Source organism: Pangasianodon hypophthalmus, chromosome 11 (assembly GCF_027358585.1).
Source record: "Pangasianodon hypophthalmus isolate fPanHyp1 chromosome 11, fPanHyp1.pri, whole genome shotgun sequence".
NCBI classification, from domain to species: Eukaryota; Metazoa; Chordata; class Actinopteri; order Siluriformes; family Pangasiidae; genus Pangasianodon; species Pangasianodon hypophthalmus.
In genome coordinates, this window is record NC_069720.1 from 7,873,500 (window position 1) to 7,899,963 (window position 26,464).

Genomic DNA, 26,464 nt, shown 5'->3' on the forward strand with positions numbered 1-26,464 from the left:
CTATGAATTAGCTGTTACCATAGAAACGATTTGCCCTGTAGACAAATTATGAAATATGTCTTTCTACAAATATCACTAAGTAGACATGAATTGTAGTATTTGGAACAGAGCCAAAGCCTCACCTAACGGCATGATTGTTTTATTTATTGTGTTCATAAACATAAGCCGATCTTATTGTCAGGTTTGGTAGTTGCTGAACTGGTATTCATTAGCGACAGTAATGACACCTGCCTTAAATCGGAGTTTGGGTGTGAGACTGAAAAATGTAACAGAACTCTACAGATGTTGTAAAGCATTAAACTGTAAAAAAAAAAAAAAAAAGGAGGTCAATGATGAGTTGCTTTTGCAAGAATATAAGTGGAGGGTGAATCTGATAGCAGAACATTAACCTGGGTGGCCTCAGAGAGCAATGAATAGCTTCAGGGATACAACACACACACACACACACACACACACACACACACCTGAAGTGAATGCCGCTCCTCCCCCATGCAACGTCACCTCCCTTATCTCTTGCCTCGAGCACAAAGCCGCATTTAGCTTCCAGTAATAACAGAGGGGTGACATAACGTGCCATGCACAGGGAAGACACAAAGACACTCTTTAAGTCGGACTTTCGTGATCAAATGCTGAGGTGTTGGATCCAAGTGGGATTCTACACAAGAGTTAAGGTAAGTTAAGGTAGTTCTTTGAAAATAGAAAATGAAACCCGAGTAAGAAATAGTGAGATAGACAAAAGAAGAAGTGCATCCTGTAAGAGCTGATCTAAAATACATTGTCTGTTTAACACTAAACCCCACTGAGGATGGCTAAAAAACTGAAATGATTTTAAATTTTAAACCATTTTCACCTTAAATAGTAGCACTGAATGATCACACTGAAACACATGCTGAAAATGTCAGCATGAACGTTTACCTTAGGTTAAAATTTAAAGCTGTATCATTTCATTTAACGGAAAAAAATAACAAATTGGAGAATGCAATGAAGTTTTATCTGTAAATTATTCATTCATTCCGAAGCTTTGTTTAAAGACTGTAACAAAGGCCATCATCTCTATCACCATGCACTCTTTAGTACGGCTAATAAAACTAGATGAATAGTCTCATTATTACATGAAACTGATACAAAGGCAGACCTGTTAGCATTAGTCCTGTGTGAGGTTTGCAAGTTCTGCTCAGCAAAACTGATTCACAGTCATGAGGAGGAAAAGAGTTTAGAGGAGCTCGAAGCTTACAGATCAGCCACGTCTATCCCGCAGCGCTCGGCCTAATTTACCATCTGATCCCCACACCTATTGGGTTACACTACAGCTGAATTTCCACTAAACAAGCAGTGGTAACATTTAATGCAGCAATTGCACCATTTTAGCAGTAAATATTCAGTTCCTTCTTGTTGGTTTTACTGCTGTAGTTACAGGAACACATGATCAGGACATGACCTTTAAGCAGACTTCTGCTGTTCGTGATATTTGTTGCACACACTTAAAGCCACATAGGCAGCTGCGTTTATGAGTTCTAATTTTTTTTAAGTCTGTAATGCTTTATTGGGTGCATAAATACCAAACATAGTAAACAAAAAGTTGTAGCACTTTCATTTAAACCAAAAAACACTAAATTTCCTGTTCTATCTTCATCTCTTTTGCATAATTGCCACTTTGATTAGATAATATGTTCTTAGTCTAGCTACTTTTAGTTTCTCCTCCATAGGCAATGTAGGAAAAAAGGATGAAAGTATACAATAACAATAGTCCAACTTGTTTGCATTCGTTACACCCATGACTGTATTTCACATCTGTCTTCTCGATCACTGCGGGTGATGTGTTACGGATGTGTCAGCGAAGCGGGCTGAAAAATATCAGCTCAAACAGAGATCAAGTCTAGATCTAGGAGATTAGCTGACACGACTGTCACTGATAGGCTGCAGGAGTCTGGGCTAGAAAGAAATCAGCTCCAGAGTCATTTCTTCATACCATTCTGTGTATTTTTCTTCTGGCTGGTGGCGTTGCTGCTGGCCTTTGCTTCACAGAAGTCCAAATTAACATTTGTTATCAGCAAATAATCTGTTGTGGATGTCAAAAATGAAACCTTATACTTTTTATCTTTCAAAGACAAGGGTTCAGTCGTATCAGGCTGTGATAGTTCTGGACTCTTAACTCTACTGCATTTAAAAAAAAACAAAACTTCCACACAGCCACAACAGTCTGCAGGTGGTGTTGAAGTAATGATTAGAACTCAGTATGGGAAATAAATGTTCACTCCAGCGTTTTAATAACAGTTAGGGGTTTGACGATATACTTGTTTGATGGTATAGCATAGAAAACTGGAAGTAAATAAATGTATTAAATGTAAACGGTATGCTTTACCTCTATAGGTGATGATGCCACGGAAAAGAGGTTCTTATTTTAGGTGTAGAATGGCAGTTGAAATATCCTGCACAATACGTTTAACTGCTTATGCTAGTTAACATTTTCAGGATTAAAAGCGATATCCACTAGATGACATGTCAGAGCCTAAACATCCCTGTATGTCTGGTCTCCAGGTTGAACTGTAATGTTTAGCGATTTCATGCACAGTGACGTTAAACTCACTGACAAGCTCTGTTTGTCCTTTAAACTTTCTGCTGTCGTTGTGACTGTTGTCATGAGCTGCATTTCAGATTGAAAACTCTGATCTTCCCCTCAGAAGAATTTACAAATCTAGAAAATACAAAAGACTGGTACACAAAACAGACCTTTTGGTAGATCTAAAGGCTACAACAAAGGTTTTTAAATTCAAACACTAACTGTAAAAGGAAAACCAGTTAGTGTTAGTACCAGCAATATCTGTCTAGAAGAGTACATAAGCATGCGATTTGAGACACAGCGCTAGTTTGTTTAGTCAGTTGTGGACACAGTGTCACATGGTGCTATACTGACCTCACTATTTACGTTAGTACTGCACAATGTGGACACATACCATTAATTTCTGAGGAAATGCACAAGTGAAGCCCCAAAAGACCACAGGATAGATACGCAGAACTATTGCATACGCATAGTTAAAAGCATGTATAGTTGAGCCTTTATGCATGATAAAATCCTGTAGCCTGTCTGTAATGTCAATTTGGACCTAATATGTTCTGTTGGTGGAACTTTCCGGAATAGAAACCTCTAGGGCTGTAGTAAATAGACCAAATTTTATTGTACACAAGTAAATAATGTTCATGAAATAAATCTGTACCCCAGAGGACCCCATGGAATTTATTTTACAGTTAAGGGGGACCCTGTCTATAAAACTCTTGAGAACCCCTGGTTTGAAGAATGTACTGCGAAAACTACTGTTTTGATAAATTACTGAGGGCTAAAAGCAATCGTCTTAAACGCCAAATCCATTTTAAAATGATGCTAGCAAGTTCTCTAACCAAACAACTGAAACCCAGTCACTGCTGATGGAAGTAAAGGCTACAAGATAATACCGAAAACCGTGATATTTTTTGGCTCATATGGTTATAGTACTATAGAGTGATATCACCTCCTGACACACACACACACACACACACACACACACGGCAGGAGATGTTTCTGGCTTGACTTGGTAGATAGCGTTTAGTTGTCCTTTCTGTGAACTGTCTGTGTGAGGGGGCACTCACACCTCGGCCATGCAGGAACAGTTAAACAAACTCTGTGTTTAAACATTAAACCCCCCTTCACTGAGCTCCAACCATTCCCCACACAATCATACACTCACACACACACACACACACACACACCCTCTATCTGTCTCTCTCTGTGTCTCTCACACACACACACACACACACACACACACAGATTCAATCAGCTGTGACTAATGTAGCTTGAGAGTCGACCCAAGAGCCAAAAGATCTCTGGGACTGAAATAGATGAGAGGCAGTAGGAGGTACAGTAGATGATGAAGTTGGTGATCTATAATATACAATCGAGCGCTTCTACATAAGTGAATGTTCTATAGTAGCTATATAAATTCCTCTTTCTCACGATTATCCGAATTCATGTCAAACCTAACTTTTACATCGCTTCTGGCACTAGATCTTCCCAGTGTATTCTATATAGTGCTATTTTTAAATAACCTGTATGGCTTAGCTCAGGACTTGGAAAGGCAGCTTTGGGCCACATCCTTGTTTTTGGTGTCAATAAGGAAAAATGAAGTGTAGGGTGGAGCATGGGATGGAGAGGTGGATTAAAATTAGCTCGGGTGGAACTAGGAGAGATATGATACTGTGCAAAACAATGCTATGGTTTTCAGCGCAGTGCAGTATCTGCTTACAACTTCACATTTTTAAACACCACAGCAGAAATGCAAGGGTTAAATTATTTATTAGGCAAACTGCTCAAATATTTAAAATAGACTAGAATGGAAAAGCCGGCTTCTTTGACTTTTGTCTCATGGCATTTAAAAAAAAAAAGAGAGAGATAAACATATACAAGGTTAAGGAACATCCAGAATCATTTGTTGTTAGGATGAGTGAGTGATCTAAGTACACCGTAAGTAAGGCAAAAACATACAATGGTGAAGAATATATATTAAAGCACATTTGACGTACTCTGAAGTCGTTACACCTAGATTAGCCACACTAGTGTTATCAGGTGTCACTGAGAGACACCTGGATCAGATGGCTCTGAGCATTAATGTTAAACGTGCTTGTGGCCCTGCCACAACTCGACAAATCTCCCCAATTGTGTGACATAAAAATGACAATGATAACTGACCAAAAGGGAATCATTCACAAATAAATGGCATAGACTAAAAGTAAGCATGGCATCCTGATCGGTGGGAAACACGTGCATGGTTTTATGAAGACATGGCAAACATAACAATATACCTACACTCATTATACATACTGTACCCACCATTTATCCAATCAGCTAATCATGTGGCAGCATTGCAATGCAGGAAATGATGCAAATACAAGTCAAGAGCTTTAGTTAATGTTCATGTCACACAAAAGAATGGGGTCTGTTTTCACAAACCTGCTGATGTGCTGGTTTTTCACGTGCACCAGTCTCTAGAAGAAGGCCAGGCTCTGTGGTTTCCAATCTTCAGCTGTCTGTTGAGATCCTGTCCCCAATGTAGACTCAGATTCGAGCGTTTCCACCCACAGAACTGCTGCTCACTGGATGTTTTTTGTTTTTCACATCATTTGCTAGAGAATATTTTTCATGAAACTCGTAGCTCAGCGGTTTCTGAAATACTCAAACCAGGCCTTCTGTCACCAAGTCACTGAGATCACTTTTTCCCCCATTCTGAAGCTCTTGACCTGTTTCTGCATGATTTTATGCATTGCACTGCCGCCACATGATTGGCTGATTGGTGTACAGGTGTTCATATTAAAGTGGCCCATGAGCATACATACCTCCCTGTTATACCCCAGCACTGTACAATACTTGATTCTGATTGGTCAGAAGGTGTTGATTCCTTATTTTTTATAACAGCAGCTTTGACAGTAGTGCCAGCTGCAAGGTATTATATATATATATATATATATATATATATATAATAGGTATATATGGTACATGGGTAATAGGTATATATATAACATTTCACAAATCATGTTGAGATATGTTATCATTTCTAACATGACAAGCTGCATCTTTAATAAATACAAAATTGTTAGCATTAGCAAATTTCTGTACTATTTCAGGAATAAAACACTTTGGCTCATGCTTTATTCCTTACTTATTTCATGCAGTAGTCATAAAGAAATAGAAAACTTTGTCTTGAAATTGAACTTGAGTGCCCAAGTAGTCTTGCTGCACTTGTATCGAAATCAGCTCCTCTGCATGGATTAGATTAAGGATTGAATAAAAGCATCTGCCAGATGAATGCGTGTAAGTGTTATGGTCCTGTGGTTTTCCTATATTATTATATCTGTGTGAAGGTAAGTAATGACACACTGTGTGTTTAAGGGAAGAGGATTATGACAGCAGTATTATTAGAGCTGGCTGATTAGCATTTTATAGCATTTGTCCTTTAATTCCAAGATTAGTCTATGTATTTACTATTCAGTAAGGAAACGATACAGCTCGTCAATGCTGCTACACCCTCAGTCCATTTTGAAGCAGTTTTAATAAAGCTCCAGGGAAATAAGTGTAGTGTAATGATGCCGTGTTCAGTACGACTTAATGTCCTGTTTTTAGACCAGCATTCATCCCGCACCAGGAAGTTGCTATGTTTTGTATTGATGCAGACAGGCGTTTTTTAGTTTTCATTGTATGCATTGACTACTTTTCTTGTCCTACTTCAGGGAAAGCAAAACTGCTGATCCAGAGCTTTATAAACACTAGCTTGAAGTTTTCGGACGAGGGTTAATGGCACCGTACCTCAAGCCTTTCTCTAACATTGTTTTACTTTCTTTGCAGTGTCCAGTGTCATGAAACTTAATCCACGCCAGGCTCCGTTATATGTAAGTATAGCCTCCAAGCTCTTTCTGTGCACCTGCTGGTTTAGATGTGAATATAAACGTATTGCGGACAGTTTTGAATGCAGAAAATGGACCTCTTGACAACCAGTGAGAAAGCTTGCCTCTTGATTGCACCCAAAAGACGATCAGTCACGTAGGTCACTTCAGCTGTAATAGTCCACTAGAGATCAGGAAGCATTAACCCTCACACACATGAAAAAGTTCAGCGACTCTAGTTTTCTAAACTTGTTGCAGATCCTTGAAGGCAGCTCATCTGACCAGAGACAAGCTACAGGGCTCGAGACATTAGCTTAGAAAGGGGAGAGTTTTCAGAGACTTTGATAGATTTTTTTTTCTTTCTGATTAGTCAACAGAAAAATGACATTTTAATGCTGATGGTTAAGCATTAAAATGTAATTGTTGTCATTGTTCTGTCATGTTAGTTGCTTAATCCGGACCTTTATAAGGAAGGAATCATATGTAAATGGACCTTTAAAGATTTTATTTATTTGAATACGCTTTCATTTTCAGTGCTGAGCTCGGGTTACTCTCTGTGTGGAGTTTTGCGTGTTTTGAGTGAAGAATGAGAGTGCAAATGGGTGTGTGATGCCTTGAGGTGGGCTGGTCATCTGTTCGTGCTGTATTTCTGCCATGTTCCCTGAATAGGCTCCGGATCCACCTCAATTATAAAGCGCTTGCTGAAGATGAACGAACGATTATATTGTTATTGCAGACAATTCAGATTAAAGTCTAATAAAAACCATGTGGATTAAACTACTACTTGTGATGATATTGCAAGTCCAAAAGGCAAAAAAGGCAATTATGGTGGGTATTATTCCACTTTTAGTGACCGCAATGGAACATAGTAGTTGAAGGTCTAGTAGGAAAAGACTGTAATGAGCTACACTACAGAGGAGAAGTAGCGGTGTGTGGATGGTGGTTGGGTGGGTGGGGTCATGACGCTGTGGGGACATCGTGAGTCTCACCTACTGCACTGAGTGCATCAACAAAGACACGGTCCTGTGCACGGGGGTTTCCCAGCTGCTCTGAAATCTGATCCAGTTTCAAAGACACCTCACACTGTGCAATTAAGCAGGTGAAAAGCCATCAGATCAGTCACAGCACTGCAAGAACAGCGACGATGACACTGATAGCTGGTGGGTTATAATGACTCGCTATGCATTGCGCTCTACTTGTCTACCAGTCTTTCTTTCATGGGGTTTAGCCCAATACTGAGTGATACTTAGTTTCAATAAAGACCGTAGCTGTGTTCACAATGTATGTAAAAAAAGCAATATATTAATATGTAACTAATGCTTTCCTAATGAGGAAATGAATACATCATAGCGAATCAGGAAGTAATGAATCATATATATTAACAGCCTACTGATTCATGTGTGAAGTGATTAATAATGATAGTAATAAATATCATGACTTAGTATTAATGAAGATCATGTACATTATGAAAATTAACTGCAGATTTCTTTTGTTTGTTTAGAAACTTCATTATTTTTTATCTGTTTTACTGAGTTTCTTCAAATGTCCCCTTTGCCACAGCACTGCAGAATACTGAGATTAAAAATGTTAATTGCAGTGTATTTAAAAAAAAAAGCCATTTCCTATTACCCACTTATCCACTTTTAAACTTATCAACGCCTTGAAAATAAATTTTGTGGCTATATTTCATTCACACGGTCATCATTCCACTTTTCAAACCAAGGTTGAAAATCACTTGACTTTTTTTTTAATCTGAGCTGTTTGTTTTATTTTTGTGGTGAAAGGTGAAAGGTGGAGCCGCCCTCCTCTAGAAGTTCAGCGCATGTGTTACTGTTACGCATGAGGTTTTGTGCAACTTCTCTCTGTGCTAATCTCTGCAGGCCAACAAGAACATGGTTTCCTGTTAAAGCACAACATCAGTTAACTCTCATTTTTCTGTTGAATTATAGTTAGGATTTGAAAGGCTGTTATGCTCAGATCAGTCATTTGTGATTTTGGTAAACGTGGCCGTGCATGAATCTTTGTTTTGTAGCTAAACGCCTAATCAGAAAATATTAAGGCGTTGAAACTGCTGCTCAATGTTTAGTGTTGAGTCAGGTTTGCATTTTTTTTTCCGAACTGTTTGCACAACATAGAATCATATTGCATCCTACACCACAGTGCTGCTGAATTCTCAAATCTGATTGGTCAGTGGAAAGTTGATTCATTTTCAATAACAACAGCTCTGTACAGTTCTTTACAGGAACTAACTGCAAAACATTTACAGTAAAGAATATCTTATAATATCTTCCATAATATAAAACACAAAACCCAGTATATTTGCTTATTTGGCTGATGCTTTTAAAAAGACCTCACTTACAGTTGAGGTTGCTACTGTAATAGCTACTGAGCGGAAGGTTCTTGCTCAAGGACCCAACCATGGTGGCTTGGGCATGCTGGGATTTGAACTCACGACCTTCTTCTCCATAACTCAAGGCTTTAATCCCCGAGCCACTATAAGTAACTTGACTAGTTTGCATTGATTCAACCATCTCTAGCACTGAATCAACTCACACTAAAAGATGAACTAGCATATAAAATTCAACTCAATATTTGTATTTGCCTGAAATAGTAAATTAAAGGGCACAACAATGATCCACTAATTTGCAGATGTTGACACAACTGCAAATTAAAGGATTTTAGTCGAATCTTTACCATTCTCAGCTCTGCCAAAATACATTAGATTTCCCACAATGCATTGCATTTTCTGGTATTTTACTGCAAACCAATGCACTGCTCTAATTTCCTTTACTCTAATTCATTTACAGTACAATCCTGTAACACAATAAAACAGTATATTGCATTTTTTTCAGTCTTTAGTAACAACTTACACATATGCTCCACATACACTGATTGAACATTGTGTGTAATCACTGATATTGTGAATTTTTTTTTGTGAGCAGACATTTATTAAACATTTTTGGAAGGAGTCTCCACTGCCAGCGCTTTGTTGTATAACAGTCTGAGGGAAGACATGGGAAAGTCTTTGAGACAGAGGATTTGTCAGTAAAATGACAAGCTGCATTATTTTGTCTTATGGATGTCATGAGAGAGAAAAAAAAAGAAGTGGAATAAATTAGAGCTATAATAACATAAGTGATAACAGGAACCAGTGTCACATTTTTGGATTTAATACAGCTTTAGTACATACAGTGTAATAAAATGCACTACATGGCCAAACTAAAATGCACTATTTGAGCAAAAGTATGTGGTCACCTGACCATCACACCCATATGTGAGTCTTTCCCAGTCTTTCACTGTTGCCCCAAAGTTGGAAGCACACTGTTGTATAGGATGTCTTTGTGTGCTGTAGCTTTACAGTTTCCCTTCACTGGAACTAAGAGGCCCAAATGGCATGACAGTGCCCCTGTGCACAAAGCAAGCTTTATGAAGACATGATTTGCCAAGGTTGGAGTGGAAGAACTCGAGAGTCCGGACCTCAACCCCACTGAACACCTTTGGGATGAACTGGAGCGCAGACTGCACCCCAGACCTCCTCACCCAACATCAGTGACTGATCTCACTAATGCTCTTATGGCTGAATGAACACAAATCCCCACAGCCACGCTCCAAAATCTAGTGGAAAGCCTTCTCAGAAGAGTGGAGGTTATTACAACAGCAAATTGGGACTAAATCTGGAATGAGATGTTCAACAAACACATGGGTGTGATGGTCAAGTGTCCACAAACTTTTGGCCATATAGTGCATGCCATTGTGTGATAAACTAAATATTAGAGGATGGCATAGTAACTAGGAATAGCTATAGAACCAGTCCTACGGTAGCTAAACCTAAGATAGCAAATTTAGTTAGTATAAATATTGAACAAAATTGTTGCAGTTATTTTGGTATTTTGCTGACTGTTATGTAAGTCACTCGGGATACAAATAAAGCCACTGAAATGCCAAACTTGGGCTAGTTTATGGGTTGCATTTCTGCAAATTTTTACTAGTTGACCAGGAATTCCAAAATGTAGCCATAGTATATCGAATAGTCATATTTATCAAAGTTAAAGCAAAAAAAAGTTTCAGGACATCGCTATTTATTTGTGCAGTAATATTAACAGCCATACACAAGCTGCAAGTTACCTTCAAGGCTCCCTATGCTACACTGTTAACAACAAATGTGCTGTAAATATGCAGCAGTGCAATAAATATGCAAAATAATAAATCTGTGTATCATAGTCCACTATTTAAGGGCGTACCATATTTTTTAAAATGCACTCGTGTGGACAAGCTGCTGGCTCAGCTGAAACAGTTCTGAAACAGAGAGCACATTCTTGGCTGTTTTTTTCCCAGATTCCAGCCTCAGTGACATCCGATGGGTTTTCCCAGGTTGCCTCACATGTTTCATATACAGTGCCTTCACCCCCCCTGAACTTTTCCACATTTTGCGGTGGTACAAACTGGAACCAAAATGGACTTTTCGCCATTTGATTTACACAATCTGCCTCTAACATTTGAAGGTGCAAAATATAAATTTTTTTACTGGGAAATATGTTGGTATAAATTCAGCCATAGTGACATGTGACGTGCTTCTCTATTGGTTTGTATATTAAACCTGAATGTTTATTATATTGTAACCTCTTTACTTCCATGGCCATTTGACAGGACCAGACTTAGAGTTCTCACTTTTTTTAAATGACTTTCCTTTTAGTTTCATGTGTAGTTAATAAATAATTCATCATAGTTACTGAATAACTCAAGACTTTAAGGGGTTAAATGAGCAGTGGGGATAACCTTACAGAAAAATCTGTCTAATTATTTATGCAGTGTTGTCAAGCAGCAAATGTACAATAAGTCAGGAAGTTAATGTTTTGTCTTGGGGGCCTGGATACAATGCAAATTTTAAGAAATGGTCATCTTGCAGTTCATTTCTGAAACTCAGTTTCTCTTTTCTCTCAGATGAAGCTTTATTTGTGCATACGGCTTGTTCTGTCTCAATGCTGTATAAAGTTCTGGAAGGTTCTCTGCCTCGAAACTGAGATGCCTAATTACTGCCATTATCATTTTCATTGTAAAGCAACCCTGTTTGGAACCCAGCTTTATAAATAAAATGAATAATAACAATAATAATAATGATAATAATAATAATACATTGTAAACCTGTGGTGTTGTGCATTAGGGCAGTTGTGTGCTCACCGTTCAGCTCAGCAATGACGAGCTGTGTGAGAGAGAGGACTTGGAGTTTTTCCTGCACTTCACCGGATCTACTCAGAGGCACGTGAGCAGCACACTGAAGATCAGCCATGACACCCTACAGCTGGTGTGTCCAGGTACGTACTGTTCCTTCATTTATGCAATAAGTGCAAAAAGCAGGAACCTTAGTGTTATTACAAAAGCTATAGTCATAATCCAGATCTGAGGTTGATGTAGCAGGAGGGAGGGTTAACTTGATCCTTAAGCATTTAAAGACACAATCAAGTCAAGTGGCTTTATTGTCATTTCAACCATATACAGCTAGTACAGTACAAGGTGAAATGAAACGTTGTTCCTCCAGGACCACGGTGCTACATAAAACAACACAGAACAACATGACTACACAGAACTAAGTAAGATCTACACATTACTACATAAAGTGCACGTGCAAACGTGTGCAAACAGCACAAGACAGTACAATAGGCACAATAAGAGACAGTGCAGCACCAATCAGGGGACATCAGGGGACACAACAAGAAAATAAAGAGAACCATTAGAGAACCAGAGGAACTAAGTGAATTAGGGAATCAGGAACCTAGAGTATGATGACTGTGCGGGAAGCACATACCTGGACAATAAGACAATAATAAGACTACTTATGATGGCGTGAACCAGTGACAAATGAGTGTTAGTAGTGAATAAAGGCTACAGCAAAGACGTAGCTACAAATGAATTTGGATATATCTTTATAAGTGTGATGCACTCATGCATTTTTGCTGGATGCCAAGCAGTAATTTTTCATTTAATTATTTACAGCATGATCTATACCTTCAACCTATCTTGCCGTCTTAATAAAGTATAGTACAGTTTCACTGAAAATCATTAAAATAACATGCTAATAACAGCCCGAAAATGACACCTTACTTTATAAAACCAGATCTACCCTTCTTTTTCTTCTTCTGCTGTAAACCTTAATTAGCTATCAACTCAAAATCCCTTTGCTCAGACTGTAGCTAGCTGGCTAGCTGCATGATCTCACTTGGTTAATTCTGTTTTTCGCCATAGCAGCTGGTGGCCAATTAAATGTGATTCAACAAGCTAAGGGACATTTTCATTTGACATCTGGGTGGTTAAATATGGAGGATGACTTCGTTGGCCTTTTATGAACATCATTATAGTGCAATTACTGCACAAAACAACGTTCTTTGACATGCATACAATCAGCTGCTGTGTACGTGCATTATTTTAACCAGGACACACGTTTGGCACTGTCATAAAATACTTCGGAGGGGTTTAAACCCGAAATCCTCCCCAGCTATGACTCAGGGCAGGTCATGGGCAGGGCAGACCTGGAAAAGCAATGAGGAAAACAGGAAGACAGAACTATGGAAAACCATGAAGCGAATCAGGAGGCATGCATAGAATAGTTTCAATAATAATGATCATATTCATTTGTGAAATATGGCTTGTACCATTATTTGGCTGCCAATCTATAAAATAGCACTTGATACAGCACATCCTATTTTTTTTTGCACAATGACATAGAGTTATGTATGCATACTATTTTGTACTAACAGCAGCAGAATCAGAATGCGTGGAGCTAAGGTGGGGAGAAAATGTCACCCCCACAGGCACAGCACACTTAATTAAGATTAAAGTAAGATTATATTTATTTATTTAATATTTCTTTATTTAAAATTAATACAGCTTTATTGAGTTGTGAAATAAATGTCACAAAATAAAATGAGTCCAAATCACAGATAATTGCTTCTGTTTTGGCAGCACTGAGCTTGCACAACTGTACGGCAGAGTGCACACTACATGACTTTCAAAGTCTCAGAATCACTGACCCTTTCACACTAAACAACTTTAATTACTTGCAGTCCGTTGTTTGGTGGATGTAGGGGTGTGCGCACTACATGATTGCTTGCAGAAGAGGTGCGTACAACGCACAATCGTTTTCCTGGGGAGATCCCCGCCAAGTCCCACTTCGCTGACTGTAAATCAGAAAAAAGAGAAATACGAGAAAATGGGTAGGAAATATTGGTTGTGGAAATGTGGGCAGTGAGGATTGTCTGTTCTGCAAAGAGAACTGGATGTATTTAGAAGCATTACTACCGTGCTTACCGTTTTCCCTCACTCCCCCACACAGATAGATGAATTCAATTCAATTTAATTTGTATAGCGTTTTTAACAATGGCCATTTTCACAAAGCAGCTTTACAGAAATATATAAATTCGGGATATAAATTTTAAACTTATAAATTTATAAATGTATCATTAATGTGCAAGCCAGAGGTGACAGTGGCAAAGAAAAACTCCCTGAGATGATATGAGGAAGAAACCTTGAGAGGAACCAGACTCAGAAGGGAACCCATCCTCCTCTGGATAGTGCAATTATAAATAATTCCCTTCTATAACTCTGTACTACATGGTCAAAAAGTACAATTGTGTAACCAGGAAATTCATCATAGTTTTGGAATGAAGTCTGTTTTGTTGAAGTTATCAGCTGTTCACTGATGGAGACTTGAGTGAAAAACTGTTCGTGGAGGTTGCAGTCCAAAGCCATCTTGATGGTTTCTAATTGGTACCATCTCATGTAATCTCATGTATCTTTAGGCTGTCCATATGGGGCCATCGTCAGCAACAGCGAGTGGTTTCCATGTGGTGAGAACTCTAACCAGAAGTAGGGCACCAGGATGGATCAGGCACGTCCGGAGAGAAGAAGGGGCCAGGATCACTGGCATCTCAGGAGTAGCATGTGTAGCTCGACAGAGAGAGAGAGAGAGAGAGAGAGAGAGAGAGAGAGAGAGAGATTGTTAGGCATGCTAATTGTCATGTAGTGGTTACGTAATGATAGAACTGAATTCAGCGATCTTTTGGGCATGAGAGCAGATGAATTCAATTTCCTCTCTGACTCTCATTGGCTGTTTCTCATTGCTGTACTTGCAACTAGTCAGAGACAGTTTCTTACTCTGCCAAGAAAATCAAAATCTTGTCACTACACACTACACGAGTGGTCACCTTGGGATTACTCTGCGATTAGTCGGCAAACTGGGGGTAGTAGTCGCCGAGCCACAAAATCAGTCGGCATCTGGGAAATCGGGGCTAAAATGCCTGTTGTGGTGTGCACTATAGGCTTAAGTTATGCCTGAGGCCTAAAATACTAATTTGTATTAACAAATTCAGTATTAACTCCACATGCTTATCTCAATTCTGAATGTTTTTAGACCATAAGTACACCATGTACTTGATGTACTTCAATAGGTACTACCTAGATTTTTGTAGGGTAGGAACAATTTTTTTGCACTAAACATAACGAACAGTTCACTCTGAGGTAACTCATGTCATTGAACCACAATAGAACCACAGGAATGTCTTGCCAATTTTAAAAATCCAAAATATTCGTCCTTAATCTGTTGCTCCTATTGTGCACAAAGGATAAAAGAGTGCACTTTTTTCTTAGCACACTACAACAAGAATGGCAAAGAAGCAAATTGCTTGAATACACACACACACAGTAGACTAAGATAACATGCCTACTAGAATATGTCTGTAAAAAACCGTTTTCTTCCTGAACTATTCCTTTAAGAAGGACGTTGTTTGTGTTAGCTTAACCATTTCCATTTCACTGAGAGCCATTTTCTTGGGAGGGTGTAGGAATGTGGTGGTTGTGAGAGGGTATCGTGAATGTTTAACAGAGGAATGAGTGATTGTTCAGTGCTGAAACCCTGCAGCAGAGTCTAGAATACATCCAAACTCTATGTTTGTGATGTTGCATCACATCACAGAGCTCTCAGACCCATTTCACTTGATTGTCAGCTATGTGGCTCGACCATCCTGCTCATATGTCTGCCTTCTCACACCAGCAGAGACGCAGCAGCACTCAGGATGTCAACACAGCATGCTCAGTGATCTGATTAAGGGCTCAGGTGGATTGGAGCAGGCAGAGTAGTGCAAAGGGAGCATTAAAGCCCACAGAGAATGCGCTCAAGTTATCTACATTATCTGGCTGGGTGTATTCGAGTGTTACACAGAAACAGGAAGACAGACTGCTTTCTTAACCCGTTCTAACCCTAACCCTGAGCTAAGAAAGCATGTGGCAGTAATAAGGCACACTCATAAAACTGTCCCTACCTTCCTAACATTTTTGGACACGAAATCTATCTCATTTCCAATTTATTTTAAAATTTTTTATTTTGGCCAAATCGGAAGGAAGCATCATGTTGTCTTTTCAAAGGGGGCGGAGCTTGCCTTTTCAGTATATGGGTCAGAGTGGAGTGCAGGTTTGTTTTTAACAGCATTAGTCTGTGCTGAGAATCGTTAGATATATGCAGATAATGAATGTTTAGGAATTGCTATTCATGTCATTCCCATCCATTGAAGAAGAAATCCAGATCAGTTGCCAACTCATCATTTTACTCTTCAAATAAATTTTGATATGTGTAACAAATGGAGCAACACTCGCAGGAACAAACAGCATCAGTTTAATACACCTATATTATACCACAGCGCTGTTGAATTCTCAAATTTGATTGGTCAGATGGTTGATTAATTTTCTTTTACAGCAGCTCTGACAGTAGTGCAGGCTGCAAAGTAATTCATAGGGGTGGACGCTCTACAATAATCTAAGATTAATAATAAATGTATTAAAAAGACATGCTTTTATTTAACAAAGAAAATACCGTGAAGTCTTGTTTAAGGAAACGTTTATTTAATGTTCATGGAAGGAGTCTCTAGTGTCAGTGCTTTGTAAACATCAGTAAGTTTTCCACCACGGGGAAGGACAGGTTTCTCGGTAACATGAGAAGCTGTGATTTTTTTTGTCTTATTAACTTCAAGAGAGAGAAAAAAAGAGAGGCTGGAAAGGGAATGATGCTTTTTAGCTTTTTGCTTTTTATAGCATAAGTGATGACAGGAAGTAACTTGCCTTGTAAATGCCACTTAACAGTTAAAAAGCATAACATGTCATATATTAATAAATTAAAAATCGTAATCATTGTCAAATTGCTGTGGTATAAGAGGAATAAAACACTTCACTTCAGTTTCTTGTTTGTTATTTTGCTGGTCAACGATATTAGCAAATGAATGTAATGATATTTTAAAAATACTGCACTTGGATAGTGTCAAAAACTGTCATACAAGGTATAAGCAATTATTGTGAGGTACAAAAATTGAATATCTGTACACATCTCTCCCCAGATGCTCAGCCATTCATTTCTGCATATAGAAACTCAGCCAGCCAGAATGTTTGACTTTGTGGTCAACGCTAGTCAAGGCCCAACACGGCTGGGTGTGGTACAAACTTCTGATGGGCACGGAGAGGAATTTCCTGGGTGGACTTATGACCCCAGCTTTAGTTTTTCTGTCTTTATGGGTTTGCTAGTTTAATATTTTGTCAGTAAGTTATGAGACATGTGTCATTTATGGTATGTTAATGATTGAACATACTATGCGTTCTCATTTCCTGAGCACTATTGCATTATGATGAATGTCTTTTCATGCCTCTGTTAAACAGCGCCATGTCATGTCAGTTCCTCTTTCTCTTTGGGTAACACATTGGGTAACAGCAAGCTCACGCTGTGTATAACCGCAGACTTGCTCGGTTGGTGCTTAGGTGATGTAACCTTGGACTTTGACAGTCTTGTGTGTTGCTGTGAAGGGTGAGACTTGGCTGTCACATTTACAGGAACCACAGGCTCCTGCTGTAGTGGTTATGGGCTGGGTGTGGGTTGCCATACAGATAATGAGTCCACTTTATTGCTGTGAGGAAGCTGATACTTTAGCACTGTGAGGTTTATAGGAAAGTGGAGAAAGGAAAAAAATATTTCCCTGTATAACATGCCTCCTCCAAACATGTTTGTCTGTTTGGCATATGGCTTGTAAATTCCAATGGGCTTTTGCAGTAGGAGTTTTTTTTTTTTACTATGTATAGTAATTACAGCACAATTAAAGGTCAGCTAAGAAATTACAGTCCCTTAAGTGAGTCACATGTAATTGCGTACATGATGTCATTGCTGCTTTAATAGGTCTTTAATGTTAAACTTTACTTATTGTACTCTGAGCAATATTGTGATTAAATTGCGGCCCCATTCATTAAAATAGTGCAGATTTAATCGCATAGAGTATAGAACGACATACGAGGTATCTGGGTCTGAATCATGAAACTGTTGTATGACATCAAAACAAGCACTGATTGGATCGCAAATGATGAATGAGTCTCAGCTGTGTGGACATAAACTCCCTCCTCATATACGTACGTCTAATTTGCGGCGATAGTGAGCCAATCAATGGGAATCATTCAGCAGGCTAAAGATATCCAAAATCCCAGGAAAGTCATAAATCTCAAGGGAAAAAAATAATGTCTGTAAAGCTGAGTTAGAGATGCTTGTGTGCAAGGTTGTTGCAAATAAAAACAGTTAGTAGTTAGCAAACTCTGTTATAGGTGGGATTCCATTTTGGACCAGTTCAGATTTAGTTTTAATTTAAGTTTTAGTTGTTAATATTGGTTTGTTAATACTAATTTGATATGACATGTTTTGAGGTTATAGGGAAAAACTACAACTTGTAACTCATCTTTTTTTCTGTGTTTTCCCCCTCTCCAGCTCATGACCGCTGTGAGTCGGTGGTGGTCACTCTGTGTTCCCGGGGTCCAGATGGCCTCGTTCATCACCTGTCCTCAGAGCAGATGTGTTTTGTCCAGGACTTGGCCTTGGACATGGCCCAGTTCCTGGTGAGTGCAGTGGGCCAGGATGAAGGGACAGAGGGCGCACTGCTGCTGAACGAGTGTCACATCCCTCTGCAGGAGTGTGAGAAGATGGACCAGAGCCTGGCGCTTGCCTTCAAACACCTCACACTGCCTCCGGACTGGAGTGTTTTAGGGGGCAACAACGGTGAGAGCCACTGCAGAGACAATGTGCTGATCCAGTCCACGCAATCGTAATTGTGTGGCAACCCACGGAAACCCTTCACATGGTCAAATCTTTACATCTTCAATTATATGAAGTTTTGAAAACTGCTTTTGCACATTTTACGCAACAGTGAAAAAAGACAAAATTTATTTTAAAGATTCCAATGAGTTTTTAGAAGCATAATTGATCTAATGCACGAATCTTTCTGCTTAATGTAAAAATGGTCAAGACTCCTATTTAAGGAAAATAACTGGAAAGTCTGTAGAATGGGATGTTTTTTAAACTTTCTAGTACTCTTCTGCAGTTCAACTAACAAAGCTAAATATATGAAAACAATCTACACAACACAAGCCAGAAGTAATACAGGACACCATATAAGCTGATATGAATCATATTAATTAATTTAAACCTGTAGAGGGCGTCTGAGAATCAGATTATGAGCTATTTTTTTGACTGTCTGGACAGTTTATCTGTGTTTTGAATAACTAAGCAATTATTTTATATATTTACAAAATGAGATGTTCTCTGGATGGTTTAAGCAGTTGGCAGACCAAAAGGATCCTTATAGAACTTTTCTCAAGTAGCAGCAGAAACACTGCTGTTATTCTTAACCTCTCTATCACTGTTTTTTCCCATTTTGCATTCCCATTTGGTTACCAGGGTTACCACGAATATAACACATGCCATTCTAGGACAAACATTCTGGGTGGATTATAATAACAACGCTGCATCTTTAGGACCCAGTCCTGGAGTGGAGTTTAAGCTGTGAGGCCAAAATGTCTTTAGACCCCATCAGTCTCATTGAACAGGAGGTTGTTAATATTTTTTTGGATTGTCCATCTGCAACATTCACAACCAGTTGATACATTCAAGTCAGTAGTTATACCTATGATGTTTCTATGAGCCACAAAAACAGAAGTGTGGCAAACTTTCAGTTCCTTAAGCAGTAGCTCATGACATATATATATTGCAAATACTTTCACTCTCTGCCATAGGATCAACCCTAAATTCTATACAATTCAGTTTTTAACCTTATTGTAAATAAGAGATTTGAAAAACATGTACTTATTCTTTTAGAAGATGCTTGGAGCATACAGTAGAAGGAGGTGGGATGCAAGTGTGTAAAATCAATGTGCTCTTTATTATGTGGAGTCTAGGAATCATGGTCATAAAACATAGGGTCAATGTACAAGCAAACAGGGTTATCACAGGCATATGCAAAATAATAGGTTAAATAAACAGGTCAAAACAATTGAGGAAGATGAATTAGAACACAAAAAATTATGGCTTGATAACGTACAACACAACCGACGAGACTTAGTAACCAAACAGAAACAACAGGCTATAAACAGACATTAAAGGGCTAAACACAGAACAGGTGCACACATTTGGGTAGCAACCCAATGACATGACATGGGAGGAGACAGTACCAAAACCAAAACAAAGGCACATGGCAAAACATAAACAAACGAATATAGGGAAATAACAAACGCATGCAATGCTTGCTATGGTGGGAAGAGTGCCTGAGAAGGAGAATTTGTGACAATGTTTTTATCAAAAGGAAGTTAGAGTTGAGCTGAGGGTCAAGGGCCTTGATCAGTGACACCTTAGCATATATCCTTCTAATCATGTAGCTTAAAGCCGTTTCCACTGAGGAGGGGTATTGGAAGGACAAAATAACAGAAACGGCACTCTCTGTTTAATAAATAATAATTACAGTTCCAGCTACATGGTGACAAATTGGTTCAATATCAATTTGCAGTCTGTGAAAGTTATAAAAGTGGAGCAATCAGCACATTGATGTGAGTTTTGAAAGCACCTAAAAGAACAGACGAAGTAGACTTCCACCTTCTTCAACCTGTATGACCATCTCTTGTACATAAACCTCTGTATTAAACTCTATTGAACTTGATTCAAAGAGCAGCAGTGTGTGTATAAGAGGGAGAGAAGGTGACAGAAAGAGAGAGAACATCTTTTATGTAGGTTTGCAAGAAACCTGTAGTGACCTGAGCTTGGTGCATGTCAGGGCAGCACTGCAATTACTTTTGTGTAGCATTTTTTTAATTGAAAATGAACATGTGAATGTGCCATCCATTCAGCATTGCACTTACATGCCCAATGAAAAGGGTCACGTTGCTTTGTTGAGTTTAGGCTAAACCTGCCTCCTGCCTTTTGTGCTTACACAATGGTTACAAATCACCCAATCACATATGTTGACATGCTTCACTATTCAAATTGATATAAAAATGAAAGCAAGGATACTTTGACATGCTGTAAAAAACGCTGGGACTGTTTTGGACTACCTGCTTTCTGAGCATAATAACATTTGTGTTGTAGATCTGGCGCCTCAGGAGACTCTTCTGCACTTTGCTGCTCGTCGTGGACTCCAGCGAGTGGCGTCCTTTCTCCTGCAGCAGCCTGGAGCGAGACAAGCACTGGCACTTCCAAACAGAGAAGGCGCGACCCCGGCTACCCTGGCACAGAGCTGCGGACACAGTGCACTGCTAGAGCTACTCACACAGTGAGTGTATCATCACAGCAGAGAGCTACTAGGGTTTTCCAAACTAACCCTGGGATTATCTTAAAGCAAACTTTCACATAATTATGCAATCATAGAGTACAGGAAATATAATATGTACCAATTAGCAGGATCCAGTTAGCTTAAGGACTTACCAGCTTGGTTTCGTTATTAGCATCATAAAGGGTTTTTTTGGATGTATTGAATGTTGCCCAAATACATGCATGGAAGACTTCATTTGAATAAAAACTCTAATTTGGCTCCTTCCAGCATAGATTACTAATTAGCACCCTACACGTTTTGAAATGTATTTTATTTACTGTAGCCCAAAGCTAAGTGATTTTTTTGGCTTACCTAAAAGATAATTTAAATTTGTGTTGGCTGACTAAGCCGTGCCTGCTTGCATATCCCCTCAGTCATTCCCTCAGAACCTCAGAATATAATGAATGGGCTAATGGGGAAACTCTACAGTATGTCTTATATGTATATGTTTATGTGACAGTGCTGCTGAATTTTTCATTATAATTGAAGATTATCAGAAGATGTTGATTAATAAATAAAGGGCTATCAACACTTAAAAAACAGCTAGTATTTTCACAACATATACTCACTAACCACTTTTTTTAGGAACACCTGTATACCTGCTCATTCATGCAAATAGCCAATCAGCCAATCACGTGGCAGCAGTGCAGTGCATAAAGTTATGCAGATACAGGTCAATAGCTTCAGTTAATGTTCACATCAAATCACATCACAAAATTTGTGATCGGCATGTTGTGCGTTCTGAGATGCTTTTCTGCTCACCACGGTTGTAAAGAGTGCTTATTTGCGTTACCATAGCTTTCCTGTCAGCTCGCATCAGTCTGGCCATTCTTCTCTGACCTCTCACATTAACAAGGTGTTTCGGTCTGCAGAACTGATGCTCATTGGATTTTTATTTTTCTGCACCATTTTGAGTAAACTCTAGAGACTGTTGTGTGAGAAAATCCCAGGACATCAGCAGTTTCTGAAATACTCAAACCAACCTGTCTGGCATCAACAACCATGCCACGGTCAAACTCACTGAGATCATATTTTCTTTTCCCAATTTTGATGTTTGATTTGAACTCGAGTGCTTGATATATATCTGCATAATTAGATGCATTGCACTTCTGCCACATGATTGGATAAGTGCACGAATAAGCAGGTGTAAGGATAAGCAGATATTTCTATTAATGTGTCCAGTGAGTGTATATGCAAAAAGATACATGAAGCAACATTTTGACAATGTCCATTGTTAAAAGCGCTATACAAATAAAATTGAATTGAATTGAATTGAACATTTTCAATGAAATAATGTAGGATCAAGGCTGTGTTTGAGGGACGTCATGTGAGGATATTCATAAAGAATTACACAGCAGGGTTCCCGTTTGGCTTCCCCTTTGGCTAAAGTATATCTCGGGGGATAAAGGACAAGCGTGGGTTGCATCCTGCTATATTATGTCCTCCTTCCTACTCCACATATAAAAAGAGGCTTGTGAGATTATTTTAGCAACCAAGCATGGGAATATTCTACACAATATAGGAGAGCTGCTATTTTAAATTATATTTTGCATGTGCAGAGTTATTACGCTTGCCTAGTTTGTGAAAATGCCCACCTACTGTTGAGTTAAGTATGTGACAACAGGAATGCAGATTGCATCATTGATTCCTTTATTAACAGATAATTGGATGATTTTCACACACAAATAAATTCACTCTTGCCTGCTCTGACATCAGTCTGATTCCGAGCCATACCACTTGCCTTCATTTGGGCCCCACTAAGAAAGTCCACTCCACCCAGGATTGCATAATCTCTGAGGTCAGACTGAAAGGGTTTTACCCACTACACCTCATATAGGACAAACTGACTTCAGCTGAGAGCAGACTGGTGATTTAGAGAAATCTATCTTCAGTGTAACTGAATAACAGTGGAATGTTTAGAGAGGAATACTGTTTTGAGTGTTTATAGGAGCCAGTTGATATGTTTGGGTGTGTTTTATAATCAGGTGGTATGTTTTGAGCAGGGAGGAGACGGGCACTCAGGATAGCACTGAGACACATAGACGACTCTGCTCTGGTGCTTGTGTGGTGCAGCACCACCCGGATCTGAACACCTACACCCTATCAGCGGTCATCGAGCCTGGCACAACGCCACACTGCTTGATTTCGGACGTGCAAGACTTGCACAGCGTGATTCTACAAAACACAGCCCAGGTCGAGGTGAGCTATATACAGCACGGTCCAAAAGTCTGATATCACTGTTTTTTCATTTAAAATTTGAAATAAACAGAAGGTTTTATAATTTTGAAATATTTAAAGCAGAGAAAGTAAATATTCAATATCTTGAAAATGTAATACTCAAAATTATGCACTATTTCTAGGTCCCTATTTAAATGTAAGCAAATTTGTGATATTGACCGTGTTAACTAATTTGTACAAAAGGCCAGATCTTCCTCATGCCTAATCACTTCCATTGAAGCATGTGCTCAGATGACGCTTCGATGGATTTGATCTAAAATGGATCATTAGGTTATACACAAACTCCTGGAGGCCATGCCAGCACGAGTGCAGTGTCATTATAGCAAAAAAGGGGACATACCACTTACTAAGAAACTCTGAAATTCATGTAAATATTTCAAAGATTTTACTTTTCACGCAAGCTGTTGTCAATATTATAATTTGTAATGAAAATTATTGTATTAAATTAGAAAACAATGCAAAATAGATGCGTTTTCACTAGTGATCTCAGACTTTTGGACCCCACTGTAGCTGAAAGGATTTGGCCTTTCTGCTTTAATTCTGTCTTTCTTTCTTACTCATAATTTCCCTTAAGGACTTACTATATATAAGGACAAGCAATGTTTGTCTTAAAGGTGCCCTTCTGATTTTAACCTTTCATTATGTGTAATCTGCAAGAATGTGAGATACTGAGTCAGTGTTTTGTGTAAGCGCAAGGACTGCTGCTGATAAGACTTAAATGATGTCGCATAATTGAAGTTCCATTACTGGAGAAGCTATTCTTTATGTTATTCTGTTGTTCAGCTGCCACACATCGCTGAAGAATGTGCAGCCGACCCGGAGGTCTGTTTTGAACAATCACAGGGCAACTCTGTCAACACCACAGAGGAAGAGTTCGTGCCTGTGTGTGAGAAAACAAACAAAAACGAGCATCCAGGTCCACCGCAGTGCAGAGAAGATGACGGAGATCGTTGCTTAAGCGCCAAAGCTCCTGAGTCTCTGTCAGACAATGGTAACTGTGATGAGGAACGGGCGTGTTCTTCTGAAAACATCGACCAAGATTATGGAGCACAAGCAGAGAGCGTAGCTGCTGGCATACTAGGAGATAGCAGTGACAGCTTACAGAACAGCTCTGAGGGAGAAAGTGCAGCCCCATCCTGTGGAAAGGAGCAAGAGGAAACTGATAGAGCTCAGGACCTGGTCTGCGAGGCACGGCAGAGCACCGAGGAGCCTGAAAGGGAGGTCCAGGAAGAGGGGCGCAGCTTGCTGAGAGCAGATGAAGACCAGAGTTTGGAGCTATCAGAGTCAGCAGCAGGAGATATGGGAATCACTCAATCTGCAGACACACCTGAAAGTTCTGACGTGGGATCTTGTTCCCAGAGAGATGAAAGCCGTGATGAGAGTGAAGTAGGGAATGGGGACAGCAGCTCTCTGGAGCAAGAGGAGATGGAGGGAATAAATGAGGACTCAGCAATGGATCAGTCAGGAAATGACGAGCAAGAATCAAACAAGGCTGATTTACAATCTGCAAGTCCATTAATTTCAGCAGATATGATACACCCAGTGGATGACAAGCATGAAATAAATGCCACTCAGCCAAGTGACAGCTATGAGCTAGGACCCAAAGAACAGGAAAAAACTGCAGAAGACAATACTGACACACAGGAAGAAGATACCCTTATTTCCCATAATGAACCCGAAACAGAAAATAGTCACGAACAATCCGATACAATGTGCTATCCTGACTCTACTCCAAAGGAAACATGTCAAAAGAACGATACGGTAGGAGAACTTCAGATGCTCTTAGATGCAGAGACTAATCAGTGTAGTTCAGGTTTTGAACTCGATGATACATCTTCTGTGACACTTGATACTATTTCTCAGAACAGCACTCACTTACCTGAGCCAGAACCAGAAACTCCCACTGGGGAACCAGACTCAACAGTCATAAGTGAAACAACAGCAGGAAGTGAGAGTGAAGGACAAACTTTGGCATGCAGCACTGACGTCTCCCTGGCTGCGCTTGGCTCAGAGCCTGAATCCTCCACACCATCCAGCGAGGACACTTTAAAACCTGAGGAAACTGAGCGGGTTTCCGCAAACATGGTACAGAGGGATTCTTCCAGTGACCAGCAGGAAGTCTCACAGCAGAACAGCCTCACATGTGAATGTGAGCACACACAGGTCTCAGAAGACAGAGAGAACAGGATTTCTTTAGAGAACGACGACCGGACAGAAGAAATCTCATTAAAAAATGGAGATGGACTACCAGAAACGAGTGACGTTGATCTGCTAAAGAATAGTGAATTTCCTGACCAAGAAGACAGAGCTGCTTCTCCAAACAATCTAGTTTCAGAAGAAACTGTGGACTTGAGAACTACTGAAGACAGACTCATTATTATCGAGGAAGAAGTCCAGGCTTGTTTGGACCACAGTGAGTCAGTGCTTCGTAATTTCTCTACCTCAAGCCCATCTGATATTGTAGATGGTTCAGTCTCACTGGATGAGCAGTCAAGACTCAGAAGCGAGGATAGCGATAAGCCTGAAGTAGTGGACACAGATTCTGCGGTTACAAAGTTGACTGAGGCGAAAGAAACGCAGGAAGTTAAACATGAAGAGGACATCGATGGACACATCAAAGCTCACCAGGAAGGTAGGATGGAATTTTCCCTTTACACCTCAAAGATTCAATTAAAGATATGCAGCACTATGAGGTTTGAGGATTTCTGTACAGCTGCTTGGTAAAATGATGGATAAAATGACACGTAATGAATAAATCACAATGGGGTGTGCTCTATAGGAAAATAGTCAATGACAGACAAAGCAGAGTTAACGTTACTGCCCCAAAGTTGATTATACCACAGCAATTTGCCAGTGATTAAAATTTTTTATTTATTAAAGGATGACACATTGTATGTTTTATCCATTTATAGTTAACGTTTAATGTCGAGGAACTTTCGCAAAACAGCTTAGTTCCTGTTATCATTTACGTTATAACAGCTATAAACAGTTGTTACCTCTTGAAATTAATAAGATAAAAAAATTCAACTTATTATGTTACCAAAGAGCTCTCCTTCATGAAGCCTTTCCTGTGTCGGAAAACTTCTTACAAAGCTCTAACACTGGAGACTCCTTCCAAAAATGCTACATGAATACAGAAACCCTCAGCATAACAATGATTACCTGATCTGTTT

The 26,464-nt window shown here is 39.3% G+C and overlaps 1 protein-coding gene across 7 annotated transcripts in view; it reads left to right on the top strand.

Annotated features, from left to right (window-relative positions):
• Positions 1-26,464, top strand: part of LOC113536658 (A-kinase anchor protein 13) — an 80,684-nt gene that overhangs the window by 3,182 nt on the left and 51,038 nt on the right. For 6 of the 7 annotated variants that reach the window (XM_026930744.3, XM_026930748.3, XM_026930749.3 and 3 more), the window contains exons 1-7: positions 517-671; positions 6,371-6,414; positions 11,570-11,720; positions 18,188-18,475; positions 20,831-21,014; positions 23,057-23,252; positions 24,075-25,923. In XM_026930744.3, the coding sequence (XP_026786545.3) occupies positions 6,382-6,414; positions 11,570-11,720; positions 18,188-18,475; positions 20,831-21,014; positions 23,057-23,252; positions 24,075-25,923 (2,701 nt within the window). In that variant the 5' untranslated portion in view covers positions 517-671; positions 6,371-6,381. Of the gene's footprint in view, positions 1-516; positions 672-6,370; positions 6,415-11,569; positions 11,721-18,187; positions 18,476-20,830; positions 21,015-23,056; positions 23,253-24,074; positions 25,924-26,464 lie in introns of those variants that run through there. The other variant, XM_026930745.3, reaches the window with a different exon arrangement.